Below are 23,031 nucleotides of genomic sequence, written 5' to 3'. Positions count from 1 at the left end.
GCTCTGAATTTGCCTGTTCTATCCAAGGATGCCTCCTGTTTCTCAGGAGGGTTTGGGGCCACAGCAAGGCTGGTAGTCCCAGCAGGAAGGACCCTCCCTATGTCCCTGGGATTAGGGATCTGTTCTTTTTTTTCATGCTTGGTGTCATAGAGACCGTGTCCTCTCAGAGCAGAAGAGGTCTGTATGGAAAGCCTGCCCCTCCGCCCCATCTGTCTCCGACTGCCCTTGCTCACCCTTGGACAGTCTGATGCACACAGCTTTAGGTCCCATCTGCCCCTCCTTTCCTCCTCCTCCGAGTACTGCTGGGTTCTTTGCTCAATCACTACACCTTTCTTCCATCCATCTGCTCCTGTTTGAAGGAGGCTGGTGTTGATGTTGGAGTCAGGAAGATCTGGGTTTGAATCCTGTCTCTGCCACTACCTAGCTCAGATGCCTCAGGAGGTGATTTAACCTCTGAATTGATAGCTTAGGTGATTCAGGATCTCCAAAGAAGAAGATTTAGCTTTTGGACCAGGCACCAGGCTTGATCACTCAAGAGTTTTTGTGTAGCAGAGTTTTATTAAAGTATAAAAAGAGGCAGAGAAAGCTTCTCACATAGACGTCTGAAGGGGGACAGAGAGTGCCCCCCCTTGCTAGTGTCTGGTGCTACTTTTTAATTATTACAGCGAATCAAAAGAATGCCTCAAGGTTGTAAAGATCTTATTAGACCCACTCCCACAATTTACATTTTAAAATGACAGGATTAGAACTGACAATCTAAAGATTTTACCAGACCCACTCCCATGATACACATTTTAAGATAACAGGATTAGTCAGAAGGTTTTCCAGAAGGAGAAATTGTCCTCAAGCAGGATACATTGTTGTTATATCATCCTTAATACAGAGTTTAAGCTGAGTTGTTTGTTGTGTAATCATCAGTTCTGGGCTTAAAGAAAAAAACCTTTTATGTGACTAAGACTAAGGAATGAAGAGAAAAAGAAAAAAAAAGACTTGGTCCTTTCCTCCTCCTTGAGAATTCCAGGCCCCTCAAACTCATGCCCATTGAGTCAGTGATGCCATCCAACCTCCATCCTCTGTCATCCCCTGCCCCTCCCACCTTCAATCTTTCCCAGCATCACGGTCTTTTCCAATGAGTCAGTTCTTTGCATCAGGTGGCCAAAGGATTAGAGTTCAGCTTCAGCATCAGTGCTTTCAGTGAATATTCAGGACTGATCTCGTCTTCAAGAGCCCTAGGCCCGTCTCTCCTCCTCAGGTACCTGGACTTCTCAACCTGCCTAGGAATTGACGCTCTCAGTATGTAAAGTGTGGAATGGAAAACGTAACTGCTGGGGTGGTTGTGAATGAAAAGCTGTCAGCCTTTAAACAGTATTAACTGTTGGGGATATGAGAATATTAACTGTATGGATGTGAGAGTTGGCTATAAAGAAAGCTGAGCGCTGAAGAATTGATGCTTTTGAACTGTGGTGTTGGAGAAGACTCTTGAGAGTCCCTTGGACTGCGAGGAGATCCAACCAGTTCATCCTAAAGGAAATCAGTCCTGAATATTCACTGAAAGCACTGATGCTGAAGCTGAACTCTAATCCTTTGGCCACCTGATGCAAAGAACTGACTCATTTGAAAAGACCGTGATGCTGGGAAAGATTGAAGGTGGGAGGGGCAGGGGATGACAGAGGATGGAGGTTGGATGGCATCACTGACTCAATGGGCATGAGTTTGAGCAAGCTCTAGGAATTGGTGATGGACAGGGAGGCCTGGTGTGCTGAAGTCCATGGGGTCCCAAAGAGCTGGACACAACTGAGTGACTGAACTGAACTCAACTATTGGGGACGCGAGTAGTACCGTTAGGAGGATGTGTGGTATGTGCGTTCCTGATGCTGACTGGCGTCATCGTCTCTGCTTGAGCAGCACTGCGCCCCGTCCTCTGCACCCACCGTCGAGGCATCTGCACCCACCGTCGAGGCATCTGCACCCCTTCTTGCCACTCTCTCTCCTCTCAGCTCAGCTCCTGTGGTCCACAGGCTCTCACTGCACCCGCTTCCCTGCTCTATCCTCCCTGTGCCCCAACCCCGCCCTCTCCACTAGCTGCCCCTCACCTCACTCTCACACCTTAGCTGTGTTCTCCTCGCCTTTTCCCTCTTTGCGGCTGCCTTGTCCACCCCCAGGGAGGTGTTTTCTCTCGAGCCTCCGGGACCAGGGGCAGCTGGGTGGGAGTGAGGCAGCGAGAGGCTCTGTGTGAGTGTGGAGGCAGGCACTGAGCTTGCCAGAGCTGGTAAGGAGCCTGCGGTGGAGGTGACCAGTGCGTGGCTGGAAGACAGGCATTTTAGCCACAACGAGGGAGGAAAGCAGACACAGTGAATACACGGTGGCCAGACTACATAGGTGGGAGGGCTGAGCACGGACCCTAGGTGAGGGGGTGTTAGTCCCACACCCCGCTCAAGGGAGAAAAAGCCCTAGTTCAAGGCAAGTTAGGAAATATGGACTATGACAGCCGTTTCCTCCTTGTGGTTATTCCCATTGCACTTTAGCTCGTTGAAGGCTCTGAGAAGTCCCGCAATTAAGCTATTCAGTAATTTCTTAGTCTTCATATTTGAGCTCAGGTGTCAGTTCTTCAGGCAAGTTTTTTTTTCTGACCTCCGGAAAGTTTGGCCCACCCCCACATATGCTATCTTACCACTCTGCAGTTTTCCTCCGAGGTACTTAACACAATTAGTAACTGTATATTTATTTTGTGACTTAAAAAAAAATCAGTGTCTCCTTTCCCTACTCAGTGAAAGATACCTGAGGCTAGGCCATGTTCACCATCGAACCCCTTGTTCTTGTTCAGTCGCTCAGTCGCGTCCGACTCTGTGATCCCATTGCCTGCAGCACACCAGGCTTCCCTGTCCTTCACTATCTCCCAGAGCTTGCTCAAACTCATGTCCACTGAGTCAGTGATGCCACCCAACCGTCTCATCCTCTGTCCTCCGTTTCTCTTCCACCTTCTGTCTTTCCCAGCATCAGGGTCTTTCCCAGTGAGTCAGCTCTTCATATCAGGTGACCAAAGTATTGGAGCTTCAGCTTCAGCATCAGTCCCTCCAATGAAAATTCAGGTCCAATTTCCTTTAGGATTGACAGATTTGATCTTGCTGTCTAAGGGACTCTCAAGAGCCTTCTCCAGCACCCCAGTTAGAAAGCATCAGTTCTTCAGTGCTCAGCCTTTTTTATGGTCCAACTCTCATATCCCTACATGACTACTGGAAAAGCCAGTTTCCATTCATTCATAGGCCAGGCTCTTTTTCGGGATGCTGACTAAACCCCTAGCGTCCTGAAAAGAGCCTGGCTAATTGTAGGTGCTCAGAATCAAGTTCTAGAATAAATGATGCAGGAGGGTGGGTTGCCGGTGAGCAGGTTAGCTGTGCGGCCTTGGCAGGCAAATGCTTGCTGAAGACTTACTGAAGGACTCGCCACCATGCTGGGCAGTGTCAGTGTTCAGGGCATTATCTGCTGAAATGAGTCACTTTTTGATCTGAATGTTGAAGCCAGAATTCTTTGAATTTGACATTGTCATTTGTTTCTGCAGCCTAAGGCGTCCCCTCTTCATTTAGCTGTTCTCAACAACCTTGTCACAGCGGTGAACAGCTTATTAAGGGCACAGCATGGCACTGATATCTTAAATCAGGTAAACCAGCAAGTCAGAACTTGGACAGTCAATTTTCTTGTTTCAACTCAGTGTGTTTAGGGGTAGTTTTGATCAAGGTTCCTGGGAGGAACAGGCACATTTATTTTTTATCCTTTCCTCCTCTCACCCTCACTCCCACTTGCACACACATATTTTGTCTTTTTCAAACACACAACTGGGATTCAGCCAGTGTGTTATTAAACTGTTCACATTTAACAGGCCCAGTGCTTCGGACAGATAAACTGTAGCTCGGCGGTAAATCACCAGAGCCTCTTAAATCAAATGCTCCTCCCGCAGTGTGAAATGTTGTAGTTGGCAGGGAACCCTTTTCCCCCAGAAGGAAGCTTTGTTTCTGTATGACAGACAGTAAATGTATCTTCTTTTTGCCCAAAGGCAAAAGAGACCTCTTGAAAAAAAATTTTTTTAAATCACCATGAATTCAGTCATTGGAGCAGAACCAAATGCTCCATAGAAGGCATCCGTCGCTGGCTAGAAATGGAAATGTTGAGGTGGAAGAATTAAGAGGGTGGGTGTGGGTGCTGTCTGCACTGGGCCCTGCTGTGGGATGGGCTGCCCTCCTCCAGAGGCCAGGAGTGGGAAGGAAAACTCTCAGAGAGAGGGGTCTTAACCCATGAGCCTCAGGACCTCTCGCTCCTTCCTGGCTGCCCCCTCCAAGGTCAGGAGCGGCCATGATTGGTGAGGCTGCCTGCACTTACCCGCTGGGTAGTCCTCGGTTTCCTCATCTGTGAAGCCAGAGCACTGATGCCCACCTCTGCTCCAGCTCCAACCTGTGAGGTCACTGGTGCCCTGAGCTGAATGGGGACTTAACTCCCTGTCCGTCCCTTCCTTCCCCAGGGACCATTCTCCTCCCTGGTCTTTTACTATCCCAAAAGTGAGAGGGAAGAAAAATCCTCCGTGTTATTCAACATACATGTGTGTTCAGCTACGTTAATGCCCCAGATCTTTTCTTATGGGCAGCATCTTTCTCTCCACATGGACAGAACTCACAAGTGGTTCTGGTTTCACTAGCTCCACTCCAGCGAACGAGGCTTGCTAGACTGCCACCCAGGGTATCAAACTCTTCATCATTGCTGGTTTTTGTTAGACTAGGAATACACACTGTGTATAAAAGGAAGAAAACATAAATAAGCTAAAAACTTACAATTTGGTTCTAATCCTTCCAAAGAAAGAGAGCTCTCTTAATATTTTGGTGCATTTCCTGCCCTGTAGCCTTCTACCAGTTTTACCATAGGGAGGTTTTATGGGTATTTGGTGTGTGACACTTGTCTCTGTTCCGTGTTGGTATAGACTTTTGATCAGTCTGTCAGTGTAAGTTCCATATCTTAGATAATGAGCCTCCAGAGGGGCACACTGCCACCTAAAAGTGGGTCTTTAGTGAATGCTTTTTGATATTAATTCTGTTAACATCCCAAACAGGTTGGCCCTGTGCTCTAGGAGGAAGAGTCCTGGACTGGATGGTACTGCCCAGCTGTGTGACACTGAGGAAGTCGCTTCCTCCCTCTGGTTTAGGAGTTGGGCTGGGTCGCAACCAGTGTTCCTTTCTGTGTTAATATTTTAGAAATGTCTTCACATCAGAATTTCTTTTGGTGGGAGGTATAAGATGGGTGATTTTCTTGTGATTTCATCTATTTCTCTGAGACACTCTTGTCCTTTTTGTATTATTACTGGTTATTTCAGTTAATTATTAATGGTTATTTCAGAAAGGAATTAAATGCTGACACTCCTTTTATACACTATAATGTAGGAAATTTGCAAAATAGAGAAAAGCATCAAGAAGGCAATAAAAATAACCTCTAATCCCTCCATCTAGATGTTATCATTCTTAACATCACCAATGCATTTTCTTCTCTTTGTCTATTTTTATATATAAATTGAGCTCAGCTAGATAGTGTTTTTTCCTAAGGTTTTAAATGTTACAAGCACTTTTTCATTTTTACAAATCTCTGAAATTATTTTTTATTGTGGCAAAATAGATGTAAGATAAACTTAACTAACCATTTCTAAGTGTACAGTTCGGTGGCATGAAGCATATTGACCATGTACATAACTCTCACACTGTCTCCAGAGCTTTATCTTTCCAAACTGAAACTCCATATTCATTAAACAGTAATTCCTTATTCCCTCCTCCTCGACACACCATTTCGCCGTATCTCTATGAACTTACTACTGTACGTATCCCTTATTGAAATTATTTTAAAAAGTCATTTGTGATGGTTGCCTACTTTTCCAATATGTGCATATACCATAATTTATCTCATGAGTCTCCTTATTAAGCATGTAACTTCCTTTCAATCTTTCATTGTTATAAATAACACAGCAATTAATATCTCCTGTTCCTGTTTAAAAATAAGTTAGCTTATCTGTTTTCCCTTATGCCTGTGGAGGACACCTTTGCTTTCCTGTGTCTTTTCATTATGCAACTTTCTTCTCTCTTTAACATGCTTGAATTATATTTTTGAAATTTTTCATGGCAGAGGCTGCAGACTCCTTTGCATGTAGCTGCTGATCTTGGAAATGTGGAACTTGAAACCGTCCTGAAGGCTGGCTGTAACCTGAAGATTGTTGACAAGGTCAGTCCATGGACTTCACTCTGTTTAACTGAGCTGGTTGCTGAGTCCTCCCTGATGGCTGAAAGCCTTGAGAGACAGGATTAGAATTAGTTCAGTTTAGTGGGTCAGTCGTGTCTGACTCTTTGCAACCACATGGACTGCAGCATGACAGGCCTCCCTGTCCATCACCAACTCCCAGAGTTTACTCAAACTCATGTCCTGCTTATTTAACTTATATGCAGAGTACATCATGAGAAACGCTGGGCTGGAAGAAGCACAAGCTGGAATCAAGATTGCCAGGAGAAATATCAATAACCTCAGATATGTAGATGACACCACCCTTATGGCAGAAAGTGAAGAGGAACTAAAAAGCCTCTTGATAAGAGTGAAAGAGGAGAGGGAAAAAGTTGGCTTAAAGCTCAACATTCAGAAAATGAAGATCATGGCATCTGGTCCCATCACTTCATGGGAAATAGATGGGGAAACAGTGGAAAGAGTGGCAGACTTTATTTTTTTGGGCTCCAAAATCACTGCAGATGGTGATCGCAGCCATGAAATTAAAAGACGCTTACTCCTTGGAAGGAAAGTTATGACCAAGCTAGATAGCATATTCAAAAGCAGAGACATTACTTTGCTGACTAAGGTCTGTCTAGTCAAGGCTATGGTTTTTCCAGTGGTCATGTATGGATGTGAGAGTTGGACTGTGAAGAAAGCTGAGGGCAGAAGAATTGATGCTTTTGAACTGTGGTGCTGGAGAAGACTCTTGAGAGTCCCTTGAACTGCAAGGAGATCCAACCAGTCCATCCTAAAGGAGATCAGCCCTGGGTGTTCTTTGGAAAGAATGATGCTAAAGCTGAAACTCCAGTACTTTGGCCACCTCATGCAAAGAGTTGACTCTCTGGAAAAGACTCTGATGCTGGGAGGGATTGGGGACAGGAGGAGAAGGGGACAACAGAGGATGAGATGACTGGATGGCATCACTGACTCGATGGACGTGAGTCTGAGTGAACTCTGGGAGTTGGTTATGGACAGGGAGGCCTGGTGTGCTGCAATTCATGGGGTCGCAAAGAGTCAGACACGACTGAGTGACTGAACTGAACTGAACTGATGTCCATCGAGTCGGTGATGCCATCCAGTCATCTCATCCTCTGTCGTCCCCTTCTCCTCCTGTCCCCAATCCCTCCCAGCATCAGAGTCTTTTCCAATGAGGCAACTCTTCGCATGAGGTCGCCAAAGTATTGGAGTTTCAGCTTCATCATCAGACCTTCCAATGAACACCCAAGACTGATCTCCTTTAGGATGGACTGGTTGGATCTCCTTGCAGTCCAAGGGACCCTCAAGAGTCTTCTCCAACACCACAGTTCAAAAGCATCAATTCTTCGGTGCTCAGCTTTCTTCACAGTCCAACTCTCACATCCATACATGACCACTGGGAAAACCATAGCCTTGACTAGACAGACCTTTGTTGGCAAAGTAATGTCTCTGCTTTTGAATATGCTATCTAGGTTGGTCATATCTTTCCTTCCAAGGAGTAAGCGTCTTTTAATCTCATGGCTGCAGTCACCATCTGCAGTGATTTTGGAGCCCAAAAAGTAGTCTGACACTGTTTCCCCATCTATTTCCCATGAAGTGATGGGGCCAGATGCCATGATCTTCATTTTCTGAATGTTGAGCTTTAAGCCAACTTTTTCACTCTCCTCTTTCACTTTCATCAAGAGGCTTTTTATTTCTTTCTGCCATAAGGGTGGTGTCATCTACATATCTGAGGTTATTGATATTTCTCCCGGCAATCTTGATTCCAGCTGGTGCTTCTTTCAGCCCAGCGTTTCTCAAGATGTACTCTGCATATAAATTAAATAAGTAGGGTGACAATATACAGCCTTGACGCACTCCTTTTCTTATTTGGAACCAGTCTGTTGTTCCATGTCCAGTTCTGACTGTTGCTTCCTGACCTGCATACAGGTTTCTCAAGAGGCAGGTCAGGTGGTCTGGTATTCAATTAATCACTTGTGATTAGAAAAGCTGGATTTAGAAAAGGCAGAGGAACCAAAGATCAAATTTCCACATCCATTGGATCATCGAAAAAGCAAGAGAGTTCCAGAAAAACAACAATTTCTGCCTTATTGACTACGCCAAAACCTTTGACTGTGTGGATCACAACAAACTGCGGAAAAATTCTTCAAGAGATGGGAAGCCACCTTACCTGCCTCCTGAGAAATCTGTATGCAGATCAAGAAGCAACAGTTAGACATGGAGCAACAGACTGGTTCCAAATCGGGAAAGGAGTAGGTCAAGGCTGTATGTTATCACCCTGCTTATAAGGCAGTCAGAAGCATAAACTCCCAGTTACACGATAAATGCGGAGAAGGCAATGGCACCCTACTCCAGAACTCTTGCCTGGAAAATCCTATGGACAGAGGAGCCTGGTCACTAAGAGTCAGATAGGACTGAGCAACTTCACTTTCACTTTTCACCTTCATGCGTTGGAGAAGGAAATGGCAACCTACTCCAGTGTTCTTGCCTGGAGAATCCCAGGGACAGGGGAGCCTGGTGGGCTGCCGTCAATGGGGTCGCACAGAGTCAGACACGACTGAAGTGACTTAGCAGCAGCAGCAGCAGCAACAGAGTACATCATGAGAAATGCTGGACTGGATGAAGCACAAGTTGGAATCAAGATTGCCGGGAGAAATATCAACAATCTTGGATATGCAGATGACACCACACTTATGCAGAAAGTGAAGAATTAAAGAACCTCTTGATGAAAGTGAAAGAGGAGAGTGAAAACGAAGATCATGGTATCTGGTCCCATCACTTCAGAGCAAATATATGCGGAATCAGCCCACGAATTTTTTGCGGGGCTCCAAAATCACTGCAGATGGTGACTGCAGCCATGAGATTAAAAGACGCTCACTCCTAAGAAGAAAAGATATAACCAACCTAGACAACATATTACAAAGCAGAGACACTAACCTGGCCAACAAACGTCCATCTAGTCAAACACATGCTTTCCCAATAATCATGTATAGGTGTGAGAATTGACCTATATCAGAAGGCTGAGCACTGAAAAATTGATGCTTTTTAACTATAGTGTTGGGAAAGGCTGCTGAGAGTCTCTTAGTAAGAAAACCTAATATCTTAAAAAAAAAAAAAAAATCAGTCCTGAATTATTCACCGGAAGGGCCGGTGCTGAAATTTAAACTCCAATAATTTGGCCAGGTGATGCGAAGAACCGACTCTTTGACAAAACGAACTGACTAAATTAAACATAACACGCATTCATTTTCACTTTAATCAGTGGGGAGTCTACCATAATCCCCCAAGACTAGGAGAAAATACACAGCTTAACAAGCTTACTTTCACACACAAATGAAAGAAAGTGGATCAGTCGTGTCTAACTCTTTCCAACCCCATGGAATAAAGTCCTCATAGAAGATTTTCCAAGCGAAAGTACTGGCGTGGGTGGCTATTTTTTTTTCCGAGAGAATCTTCCCCGCCCAGAGATCGAACACAAGTCGCCCATATTATAAACAAGACAGTTTATGCCGTCTGACTAATCCCTCTAATGAACCATTACAATTCTTTCATTAACCAGTATAGGTAGCCTTGCCGAAGCAAGGCCTCAAAAAATTAGTTTCAGACTCAAAATTGTTCCTCTCCACGGAAATCTTTAGTAAAAGGCGAAAGATTTATGCGATTTGAAGAGAAACCAGAGTATAACCTAGAGCCCCGTAAGTCACAGCTCGGGTAACAGGAACGCCTACCACAGTGAGAGTGACTAGCGAACACCGAGAGCCAGTGCCTGAACAAAAATTTCTAGATTACTCTGTAAACAAAGGTCTAATTTCAGAACACATAGGTGAAAGAAAATTTGAAGTTTTATCATTTTAAACTTGTACGGTGTGCAGGGCGCGGTGGGTATGCAAATAAGGCAAGTGGGCGGCCTTTCCGCTCGGGAAAGCTGTCTTCACGCGGCGCCCCTGTGTCAGCACTAGGGGGCGAAGCGGCGGGCGGGCTGGCATCGCCACGCCGCACCGAGCGGAGACCCGGGTTTCAGATGTTTTGTGTATGTGTATGTCCGAGTTTGATTTCTGTTACAGACTTTGCTGTTAAATTGAAAACGAAAAAAAAAAAATATATAGCAAGTGATTGGCACCAAATTCATGACCGTGGTTCCTCCCTTCGGTGGATTGAGGGTTTTCAAAGTTTGACAATTTCCTTTTTCTTGAACTGCGTGGTGGGCGCACAGGTGTTTTGTCTGTACCGTGCACGTCCAAGATGTACACTCTGGAATATTCTGCCGTTTGAGAAAAAATCATAGCCGTGTCCTGTTTAAAACTGGAGCTTTGGATGTTCCCAGGGGGTCCAGCGGTTTGGGCTCTAGCTTTCACTCCCTGCTGGTTCCGTTCCTGGAAGGGGAACTAAGATCCCTCAAACTGCGCAGGCCAAGAAAAAAAAAATGGCGCGGGAGCCTGGTGGGCTGCCGTCTATGGGGTCGCACAGTCAGACACGACTGAAGCGACTTAGCAGCAGCAGGGTTATTTGACAAGTTACCAAGTTGAGTAAAAGTGTCACAAACAGCCATCAATTGGGCACCCAAAGTCCCACCTGACCATCCCTTCCCACGGACCCCAGAAAGGGTGTCCTGGAGGGCCTCCCAGGAGAGGAGGCCGGTGGAGGCCAGCAGGAAGAGCCCCGGTGCCTCCTGGGCGTGTCTTCCTCATGAAATTTCCCTTCACCCTGCTATGAGGAATTCACAGCTGAATTCAGCAAAAGGGGAAAGCGGTGGGTCCCTACATAACTGGATTTTGAGAGAGAAAAAAGAACATTCAGCAAAAAGTGCTGGAAGAGCAGTGCGTTGCTTCTGAAGTCATGGAACTGCTGTGAAAGGGAGCCGCTGGGTCAGTTCTCCCCAGACGAGAGGCAACAGATTTGATGAAATCTAAGGCTGTGAGTGTGGACCACAGGTCCACAGAGGAAACTGTCTTCCCAGACCCTCCTGCTCATTATCTCCAGCCTTCTGAACAAGGATGAGTTTTTTTGCATTTGGACCTCTAGAGATTTCCTGTAAAGATTCCTTTAAATCAATGGAAGTTCCTCTATTTTCACAGCTGAAACCAACCTATGTTGCACCACCAGACTTTGTAAATATCCAAAGATACATGAGTGGCCCCTGAGGCTGTTCCCTTTAGTGTCCCTCCCTCTCCAAACTTTTTGGTCTGAGTACTTAGTTTTGATCTCTAGGTGGAAGTTACACATAGAGTCAAAATATCTAGACTACTTAACCCTTAACTTCTCCTGGCTGCTCTAATCTCTCTCCTCTGGAGGGGTCACATATTTTTTAGAGCTACAGAGTTGGGAGAAACCTCAACATATTTCCCAGTGCCCCCCACCTCTGCTGTCCTACCCAATCCCTTCTGGGTCTACTTAAATCCATTTGATTAATAAAAACCACCTCCCTGTTCGGCTTTCCTTGTGAGCTTTTGGAGTTCCCTCCAAGGCTAATGAGAAGGATTAGTAACTCTGGGCGGGTGTACAGGCTCTCAGTCCCTCTCTGTGGATAAGAAACTGGGCAAGAAAGGCAGCTGTGAAGGTGGAGCAGTCTTTTCCCTTCAGTGCATTTCATGAGCGCCACAATACCTTTAAGCAAATACTAATGTGGTACCAACAATGGATGAGCGGACCCTGAGCTCTGGATCCCGGTTCCCACTGGCTTTGGCTAATATCCTTGACCCTGCTCACAGATCTCAGGCAAAGGACAGACTGTCTCTCCCATGGATGAATCCAGGTTTCTTTAGGAATGGGACTCAGAGACTCCTCTCCCTAGATGACCCAGAGGACTCATGATTTGCTCATTCTGCATGTGGTTCTCATGGCAGCTTCGTTTTAGGATCTCTCAGCTGAGTACCTGGCGCTGCATAGTCAGGGTTCCTCAGTCTTTGCTCAACAAATGGTCAGACTTGGAGGGAAAGCAGTGGGACAGGGAAAACTCAGCCAGCTGAAGAGATAACAGACAGGAAGGCCAGCGGAAGCTGCAGAAGTGGGGAAGGTGCCCCGTAAACCTGCTTTGGTCATTGAGCCCCCTCAGCCTGTCTGATCCTCCCCACACACAGCTGTCTCCCAGGAAAGCATCCAGAGCCCACTGAAAAGGAAGACAGTCCTGATCTCATACAAAACAGGCTATGAACACACCTCTGCTGACTTGAATTGAATGGAATTCAGTCGTAGGCCACACTCCTAGTTAGCATGGATGAAACTGGAGTGTTTGACTTCTTCATCCTGACATTAAATGCTGTTTGATGATGGTTGTCAGCCTGAGGACACCAGACAGCGTTTCACCCTATAATAATTGTTATAACAGCTACCATTCAGTGAGTACTGACCTTGTGCGAGGCTCTTTGCTGAGTGCTCTGTAGTTATTAGGAGAAGGCAATGGCACACCCACTCCAGTACTCTTGCCTGGAAAATCCCATGGATGGAGGAGCCTGGTGGGCTGTGGTCCATGGGGTCGCTAAGAGTCGGATATGACTGAGTGACTTCACTTTCACTTTTCATTTTCATGCATTGGCGAAGGAAATGGCAACCCACTCCAGTGTTCTTGCCTGGAGAATCCCGGGGAAGGTGGAGCCTGGTGGGCTTCCGTCTGTGGGGTCGCACAGAGTTGGACACGACTGAAGCGACTTAGCAGCAGCAGCAGCAGCAGCAGCAGCAGCATCTGTAGTCATTAGCTCATTTAAGCATCCCGGCAATGGCTGCTTTGATGTTGCTACATGGGAATGGCTTAGGGTTGGTGTCTGGTTGCAAAGAGTTGAGAGAATGGCTTGCCATTTTGCTCACAGGCAGAGGTATCTGTACATAAGATTGAGGAAGTATGAAAATCATTTACATCAAAGAATGGAGATATTGCTGATAAAAGAGACATGGAGGTCAAGACATCCCTCAAAATCATGCCTTGGTGCTACGATGAAATAGGTTTTATTCTTCCCAATGCACAGAGGCAGACACTGAGGACTTCAGCAGTTGGAGGACTTGCTAAACCTATATATTTAATATATGCCCAGACCTCAGCCCAAGTCTGTCTGCCTCCAAGCTACGAAATGTGTAGTTGCTCAGTTGTACTTAGAAGAAGTGAAAGAAATTTATAGACTTCATTTGTCAGAAGTTTTTTTGTTATTATTTTTAAGATAGAGGTAAAAAAATGTGAAAGTTTCCTAAAAGAGATGAAATAAAATGAACATTACTGATTAACTGCTAGAGAGTCTTCAATGGAGAATGAAGTTCAACAGGCACAGTGAAGAGGAGGTCCCATTTGAAATCCAAATGCCAGCCCCACAGAGGATACTGCCTTGTGAAAAGAGCCTAGAAAGGGCTACTCCCTAGCGCATGGGCAATGCCCAGGGTCTTCCGAGAAGGGGGACAGTACAGCGTACTGCCTGGAGTCACCAGATCGGAATTCCAACCTGGCTCTGTCACCTTCCAGTTTGGGACCTCAGACCAGGTACTCAGTGTCTCTGAGCCTCGACTTCCTCAGTATAAATGAAAATATTTCTTCATTATACGATTCCTATGGGGTTTAACAGTTTAAGTCACTCAGCAATGATTCGTTAGGCACCCCTATGTGCCAAGCTCTAGAGCTCTCACTGAAATAATGTGTGGACACAGCTTTCCTCTGGGCCAAGCACACTGACAAACATTCCATAAGTGGTGCGTAGTTGCTGCAGTCATGCCCAACTCTGCGACCCCATGGACTGTATGCAGCCCACCCCGCTCCTCTGTCCATGGGGGTTCTCCAGCAAGAATACTGGAGTGGGTTGCCATGCCCTCTCTAGGGGATCTTCCCGACCCAGGGGTCAAACCCCAGCATCTCTTGTGTCTCCTGCCTTGTAGGCAGGTTCTTTACCACTAGAGCCACTGTAGCTGTTATTATTATTACCATGCTTCTTATGAAAAGAAGAAAATAGAGACCAGTATGGTGCAAGTGCCGTATACTCCATGGCTCATCGCAGCACCGCCTTGGGTCAAGCACATTCCCAAGAGGCCAGGCCTCCAGAGTAAGATGCGGACGCGCACACAGGGTGGATCCTGCCCACCCCGTAGCCAGGATGAGGGAGCAGAGACTGCTCCTTCCTTGCTTCCTGCCTTGCCCACAGGCAGGGGCCGAGGCCGCCGCCAGCACCGATGACTGCCTTCTGCTCTGTGGTCTGCCCGAGTGCGGGAGGAGTCAGCTGCAGGGCCGGTCCGTCTGTGCCGGCTGCTCTGGTAGTTCCAGCAGGGAGAGGAAGACAGTACAGTTTAGTGGGGTTTATTTGAGACCCACAGCTAACACACCTCATCAGGCTGGCCCAGGACTTGCGGGTACAGATCTTGAATGAGGTGGTCCACGATGCGCATGCTATTGCTCTGAGCGGCAGAGTGGAGGGCATTCATGCCATCCTAAAGAGAGCCAGGGGAGGGGCGGTAATTACTCTGCAACCTTCCCCCTCCTGCACTGTGAGGGAGGGCTTATGTCCGGGTGTGATCCACATACCTGCCTCTTGGCTCTCTGGTCCGCTCCAGCTCTAGTCAACATGAGCACACTCTCGAGACTTCCAGACCAGGCTGCAAGGTGAAGTAGGTCAAGCCATACTTCCTGAAGAAAAGAGAAGAAAGGAATCCATCACTTGAGTGAGCCACCACACTATCTCAACCAACAAAAGCCATGTGAATACCTAACTGCTGAAGATCAAGAAATGAGAGAGTTCAGTGTTCAGCAAAAGTGATATTTCAATTCTATGGGGAAAATGAATACATTTAAAACTAATACAGGTACAAGTGATTCATCATCTGGAAAAAAAACAAAATTAAATCCTGTATCATATCATACATACAAAAAAACCAGACAAACAATAAACATAACTAGAAGACAATTTAGATTATAATGTATAGTGTTTTGATTCAGAAGTTATGAAAGGAGCAAATTGATAAAGTCAGTAAGCATATGATAGATTTTTAACATGTAACTTAATATGGATAAATGGTTCCTTTCTATAATATATGAAGCATCCTTACAAATCAATAAGGACCAAAAAGATACTCTATTAAGATATTAGTGGAAATGAAACCATTTCAGTTTAAATAATCTGGCAATATCTATTAAAATTTAAATACAACCAGCAATCCCACTCCTGGGACTCTATCCTGTGAAAATAAATTTCTGGACTTAATGTTATATAAACAAGGTTATTAATTGCAACCCTTAAAAAGGTAAGTAAATGTCCATCAATATGGGAACACTGAAGAAATCAGGGAACAGTCACACCACATCATGTAGGCATTACAAGCAATTAATCAGGGCTATAACAGTTGGAGAGATTTCCACTAGGTGGCTAGTAAATGTGGGAAATAAGATGCAGAGAAAATATAATACAATCCCATTTTTTATAAAACAAGCAATGACCAAAAACACTCATATGTGTTTATGTATGTATCTATATCTACTGTAAGTGGGTAAGGAGGTGGAAAGATAGCAATGTGGATATGATGATATGAGCAAGAGGACAGGACAGAAATAAACACACAGGTCCTACATTACTAAATGTAGTTACTGGAGAAGAGGAAGCTATGCCAAAAAAGGAAACCCAGAGAAGACTGAAGTCATAAAAAGGATCTACTTATGTATAAATTATTTAAAACACACTCCCTATATAAAACCATGTAAGTGCGTGTGCGCACATACATGTGCGTGAGAGAGGCTGAGATTCTGCTCAAGACCTACTGACCGGCAGTGATGCTGGGACACTCAGACTTGTACAGAGAGGAGCAGGCAGGAAGCGTGAAAGGAACTGGCTAGCAGTTAGCACTGGTTATCTCAGGAGGAGGGAATGAAGGGCTGTGACTTGGGGAAAATTGAGACCTGAGCCCCAGGCCCCAAGTTTAAGAGGTCTCCAGAGCAGGCGTTACGAGCATGATCTGTAGACTCAAACAAACTGACCTCAAACTCTGTCTCTACCACTTCCAAAGGTTGCCGTCTTGCTCAGCTTAGCCAACCCTAAGCCTCAGGATCCTTATCTGTAAGTTCATGTGTCTGCTTTTCTATTTCCTTTTATCCCTGTCAAAAACCCTAAGAATAAGGTCTAAGGGTCTTATCATGTGGTGACTCTAGTTGATAAGACTTTTATACAAGTGAGATTTGCTAAGTGCATAGAATTTACATGTTCTCACCAAAGAAGGAATGAGATGATGAGTGTGTTAACTAACTAGATGGGAGGAGTCTTTTCACAATGTATACACACACCGAATTGTCACTATGTACATTTTAAATGTATCATCATTTCATTTTTCAACTATACCTCAACAAAGCTGAAAAAAAATTCTTAAATAAATCTCTTTTAAAATGAAGGCAAACAACAATAAAAACAAGAAAACCCTGTGGGTATATAGGGGAAATGAGACAGGTACCCAACACTCAAAAACTCTGTCATTGATACATTTTCATTTTTTAAAAATATAGGCTCTGGATGGAACGTTTGTGTCCCTCAATAACTCATATATTAAGTCTAATTCCCAATGTGATGAATTTGAAAATCATGCCTTTGGGAGCTAATTAGGTCAGGAGAATGGAACCCTGATGAATGAGATTAGCATCCTTATAAACAGACACAGAGCTTGACTGCTCTCCACTGAGAGTGAATAAAACCAGAAGTGGCTCTCAGGAGACACTGGAAGTGCTACCATCTTGATCTGGGACTCTGCAGTTTCCAGGTCTGTGAGAAATAAATGTTTGTTGTGGAAACCACCCAGCCTATAGTGTATTTCTTACATCAGACCCTAGTAAAAACAGTAGTACAATTGTACATTAAATGGTTATGTAATCCAATAAACATGGTACTACATATAAAAAAAAATCATATATATCTTCTGTAAATGTGCCTTCCAAAAAGTAAGCATTCTCAGAACATCTTATTTGCCTCTTGTGATCAACTGTATATGTAAACCTGGAGGACAGTTTGATAAATGTATAGCATAGAAATCAATAAACAAGGAATGAGGTTCTGTGGGGGCCTTCCATTTTGAAGTCTATAAGCTTTTTAGCAGTAATTTGCGCTGCCACTGAAACTGCATTAATGTCTTCTCTTATTCTCAGGAAAGTTCAGGTAAGGAGAAGAAAAAAAAGAAAAGAAAAGAACACACCCCAGATTACTGAGATGTATGCTGGGAAATAAGCAGGGTGACAATACACAGCCTTGATGGACTCCTTTTCCTACTTGGAACCAGTCTGTTGTTCTATGTCTGGTTATACTGTTGCTTCCTGACCTGCATACAGATTTCTCAAGAGACAGGTCAGGTGCTCTGGTATTCCCATCTCTTTGAGAATTTTCCACAGTTTGTGGTGATCCACACAGTCAAAGGCTTTGGCATAGTCAATAAAGCAGAAATAGATATTTTTCTGGAACTTTCTTGGTTTTTCAATGATCCAATGGATGTTGGCAATTTGACCTCTGGTTCCTCTGCCTTTTCTAAATCCAGCTTGAACATCTAGAAGTTCATGGTTCACGTACTGTTGAAGCCTGGCTTGAAGAATTTTGAGCATTACTTTACTAGTGTGTGAGATGAGTGCAACTATGTGGTAGTTTAAGCACAAGCTGGAATCAAAATTGCTGGCAGAAATATCAATAACCTCAGATATGCAGACTACACCACCCTTATGTCAGAAAGCAAGGAAGAACTAAACAGCCTCTTCATGAAAGTGAAAGAGGAGAGTGAAAAAGTTAGCTTAAAGCTCAACATTTCAAAAACTAAGATCATGGCATCCAGTCCCATTACTTCGTGACAAATAGATGGGGACGTAGTGGAAACAGTGGCTGACTTTATTTTGGGGGGCTCCAAAATTACTGCAGGTGGTGATTGCAGCCATGAAATTAAAAGATGCTTGCTGCTTGGAAGAAAAGTTATGAGCAACCTAGACAGCATATTCAAAAGCAGAGACATTACTTTGCCAACAAAGGTTCGTCTAGTCAAGGCTATGGTTTTTTTCAGTAGTCATGTACTGATGTGAGAATTGGACTATAAAGAAAGCTGAACGCCTAAGAATTGATGCTTTTGAACTGTAGTGTTGGAGAAGACTCTTGAGAGTCCCTTGGACTGCATGGAGATCCAACCAGTCCATCCTAAAAGAAATCAGTCCTGAATATTCACTGGAAGGCATGATGTTGAGGCTGAAGCTCCAATACTTTGGCCACCTGATGTGAAGAACTGACTCACTGGAAAAGATCCTCATGTTAGGAAAGATTGAAGGCAGGAGGAAAAGGGGATGACAGAGGATGAGATGGTTGGATGGCATCACCAACTCGATGGACATGAGTTTAAGCAAGCTCCAGGTTTGCTGATGGACAGGGAGGCCTGGCATGCTGCAGTCCACGGATCACAAAGAATCAGACACAACTGAGTGACTGAACTGAACTGAAAGCAGCTTTGAGAGTAGATGTTTGTATTATCCTCTGAGCACCGCCTGCCCTCCACCTGGAAGCCTTTGTCCACATCTGGAGTGAGAACTTCCGTTTACCTCGTCGGCCTCTTCCCCAGACTTGGAGGTGCTGCCCACGTTGAACCAGAGTCCTCACCTCTGGGTTATGCAACTGATCCTCTGGGCAGCCATTTTATCCTTACAAATGCATGCTACTGGACATAAGGTCAACATGGGAAATAAGCAAAAGCCTAAGTCCTACTGGTAATGAAGAAACAGCTTTGTCACCAAATACAAAGAGCACATGACATGCATATTCTTTAAAGAGATTTTTCCAAAATGAATACTGTCGATGGAAACAGTTTGTGTGTGTGTGGAGAAAAGAGAACCCAAGCGACCAGATTTCCCCCTTACAATAGTTATGCTCTAATCTGAGCGCTGAAGAATTGGTGCTTTTGAACTGTGGTGTTGGAGAAGACTCTTGAGAGTCCCCTGAACTGCAAAGTGATCCAACCAGTCCATCCTAAAGGAGATCAGTCCAGAATGTTCATTGGAAGGACTGATGCTGAAGCTGAAACTCCATACTTGGCCACCTGATGTGAAGAGCTGACTCATTTGAAAAGACCCTGATGCTGGGAAAGATTGAAGGCAGGAGGAGAAGGGGACATCAGGGGATGAGATGGTTGGATGCATCACCAACTCAATGGACATGAGTTTGAGTAAACTCTGGGAGGCCTGGCATGCTACAGTCCATGGAGCTGCAAAGGGTTGGACATGACTGAGCGACTGATCTGAACTGAACTGAATCCGTTCTACCAAATGATGGGCTTACTGTATCAGCAATATCCACCCTGACCTTGTGATTAAGCAAGAAATCCACAGCAGATAAAGGATTTGTCCCCACTGCAAAATGCAAGGCTGTGAGGTTCATCTGAGGAAACATAATTTGTGTCTTCAGTCATCTGATTACTATTTTGTCTTCTTAAGATTCCTGGTTCTTGAAGTGGCCATAATTTTTTTTTAACCTGGTGTTTGTGTTTTGATTATCTACTCTTTGCCTTGTCTTTAAAAGCAGTGAGAACTGTATCCAACATAATCTTACATTTCTCTACTAATAGATAACATCAGAGAATTTCGCAACCAACTGGAGTGTATACAGCAAGCTGAAATCCACTGGGTAACCTATGACTGATTATAACAATATAATAGATTTCAATTAGAGTGTAACAGCTATATTTTTCCTGTATGCAATCATTGATAATGGTAGAAAATACTGATAATGCATAAGAAAAAATTCTCCTAGAAGTTCAGTCCGTATGTGGCTCTTTTCCCTGTAGTTTTTTGGACTGTAAATTGTATTGAATCAAACAAATCAAGAAAGAGAAAGAAAGAAACAAAAAGAAAGAAGGGAGGGAGAGAAGGAAGGAAAGAAGGAAAGACACCCACAGAAAAAAAAAAAGCATGACTGTCTTTTGCTTCAAAGGAAAGCCGACTTGGTGCTCCCAGGATGTCTGGAGACAGTCTGATGTGCTTCACACAAAGGATGTTTTGCTTGTAAGGAAAACACATGTCATATTTCCCACATCCTGGACATTGATTTTGTTTCCAAAAAATTTACTATCCTTTGCTTCTCTAATAAATTATTGCAAAAATATGAGAACTGTTTAAACATCTGATTTCCTTAGTAGCTAAATCGGTGATAAAGTAGGTTTAACAAAACATGAGTTACCCTTGCTATTGTTTGCAGTCTAGAGCTATATTCTAGGATGTCCAATTTGGGCTTAGAAACTCCCCTTTAACTTTATTTGTGAATAAGGATACAAACCAAAATAGCATCCAAGATAAGTCAGTAAAACCACTTCCATTTTTTTTTCATCTTTGTCATCACCGATTTTAAAGAACTCTACAAGCAACCATGTCAGCAATCTGCTGTAAACAGGACTAAAAAAAAGATGTCACTAGAAACTATAATTCACCAAGAGTTTATGATAACTTGCTCCACTGGCTGTTAGTTTCAGTGTATTAAGTACTTTTATATAAAAGTATGGTTTAAAATATTAGAAAGTTATGTGGAAAAATTTTCAAAGGGTTATTGAAAGGTACATTGAAGAGGATCTATTTCCTGCTGTTTAGAAAAATGATTATTGCTTTACTTATTCAACAGTTAATCTAGGTATTACCTTCAAAGATCCTTATTTCTTTTGCTCCCTTCCTTTCTTGTTTCCTTTCTTCTTTTTTGTTCCTAAAATTGTTCTGCTGCAAAAGTTTGCCATTTTTCTACTCTTTCTAGGATGTCTATGTATAATGAACAGGATATTCACACATAACATAGTCAATAAAGCAGAAATAGATGTTTTTCTGGAACTCTCTTGGTTTTTCTATGATCCAGTGGATGTTGGCAATTTGATATCTGGTTCCTCTGCCTTTTCTAAATCCAGCTTGAATATCTGGAAGTTCATGGTTCATGTGCTGTTGAAGCCTAGCTTGGAGTATTTTGAGAATTACTTTCCTAGGCTGTGAGATGAGTGCAATTGTGTGGTAGTTTGAGCATTCTTTGGCATTGCCTTTCTTTGGGATTGGAATGAAAACGGACCTTTTCCAGTCCTGTGGCCACTGCTGAATTTTCCAAATTTGCTGCCATCTTGAGTGCAGCACTTTCACAGCATCATCTTTTAGGATTTGAAATAGCTCAACTAGAATTCCATCACTGCTGGGAGCCAGCCTGAGGAACTCCGCCCATGGCAAAAGTCATGAGGAAGGAGGCTCGGCATTACGCAAAGGCGGGATCGAGCCTCAGGAGACCCGCTGTTCCCGAGCATCTACCCCCCAAACCAGAGTCTGTCTACTTTACTGCTTCATGCTCTCACCTACACCTCTGACTTTACGGGAGGCTGCCCCCACCACCTCTCTCAGAGAAGGAGTTAACTTGCAGCTCCAGTCAATAAAAATTCCTGGGTGTGACAAGAGTGTTTCAACTTACAAACTCCTCTGAAGTTTCCCTAGCCTGCCCGAGCAGGTTCGTCCGGCCACATGTGATTGCTTACAGCCTCCCAGCCGTGAGAGGCACGAGATGCTTTAAACTCTCTAAATACAGACTTTTTTAAGAAGTTAGAAAATTATTAGTATAGTATAGTGGGTTGGTTAGAAATTATACTGGTGAAGGGTTTTCATTTGTTGGGCCAATATTTGCTGCTAAGTCTCCATATTCCTTGCCCTTATACAAATATATAACTAGCATATAGGAGAAATAAGTATTAACCTTTAAGATTAATCATGTTAATCCTTAGGCTATAAATTCCTTTCCTAATTGTAACCCACTACACCCTCACCCTATAGGAATGCAACTTTATCTGGTACCTTCAGAGGGTGGCTCCTGGTTTAAGAAAAAAAATCACCCCTGGAAAAAAATAAGTTTTCTGGTTGACTGACCGTTATCAGAAAAGGCCATAAAATGTCAGCAGGCCTCATGGCCAAAAGATGATGTAAAACCCCTAAGACATTTTTGTATACATTTATATGAAGCTCCTGATTTTGATAAAGGTCAGGTCTGCTGACCCCATGTGACTCTGTATTCATCCCTATGTATAACATAAAGTATATAAGCGAACCTGAAAAATAAGGAAAACGGATCAGTTTCTGGAAAGACTGATTCCCCCGTGTCATTCTTTCTTTCCCCTTCTGGCTGAATTCCCATCTGGAGTGTGGATACTCGCCAAGCCTGCTAATTTTGCCCTGGCTTCTAAGACCCACGGGAGAGGGAGCCCAAGGCAGGGCACTCTCCGGTATTCAAGTGGGTGCCAGTGGCCTACGTAGGTGGTGCAAACTCCTTGTCTTGGAGTTTTATTGGTATTCCACATAAACCAAGTTATTCAGCATCTTTTTCTCCACTAATTTTCCTACTACACTATTCTTTTCTAATCTCTCTTTATATTTCTAATTAAATAGCTTTTTCCTAGGATGCCGATTCCATCTCCCCTTCAAATTACCCTGGATTCACCAGGGCTGGACCCTGGCTCATCACCTCCACTAGTTTTGTTCATAGTGATGCTTCCTAAGGCCCACTTGAGTTTGCATTCCAGGATGGCTGGCTCTAGGTGAGTGATCAGACCATCTTGATTATTTGGGTCGTGAAGATCTTTTTGTACTGTTCTTCTGTGTAGTCTATCCTTTGTGAAATGAACCTAAATTGGACATACCTTGTATCTTGATATTAACATCCCAGTTTTAATTGGGATAAGTTAATAATTTTTATTCTCAACAATAAAATATGTATTTTAAAAATTATTTATTTTTTTGAAAAAATGATAAATTCACATGATCCAAGAATTTACAAATCAGTAAATGTTTTCCAGTAAACATTTCCC

General features: G+C 43.9%; 1 protein-coding gene and 1 non-coding gene across 2 annotated transcripts in view; one reads left to right on the top strand and one right to left on the bottom strand.

Moving 5' to 3' along the window:
• The window catches only part of LOC120860926 (ankyrin repeat and death domain-containing protein 1B-like), a 79,740-nt gene that overhangs the window by 40,950 nt on the left and 15,759 nt on the right, over positions 1–23,031 (top strand). The window contains 2 exon segments of the mRNA XM_040236641.1: positions 3,560–3,658; positions 6,154–6,249. Of these exon segments, the coding sequence (XP_040092575.1) occupies positions 3,560–3,658; positions 6,154–6,249 (195 nt within the window).
• On the bottom strand, positions 9,828–9,943 carry LOC120861019. The gene has a single exon (XR_005720483.1). It is a non-coding gene; the product is annotated as a U5 spliceosomal RNA (small nuclear RNA).

Source organism: Oryx dammah, unplaced genomic scaffold (assembly GCF_014754425.2).
Source record: "Oryx dammah isolate SB20612 unplaced genomic scaffold, SCBI_Odam_1.1 HiC_scaffold_11210, whole genome shotgun sequence".
Lineage (NCBI taxonomy): Eukaryota > Metazoa > Chordata > Mammalia > Artiodactyla > Bovidae > Oryx > Oryx dammah.
Note: the sequence above shows the minus strand (reverse complement) of the source record. Positions and strands in the feature narration are given on the sequence as shown.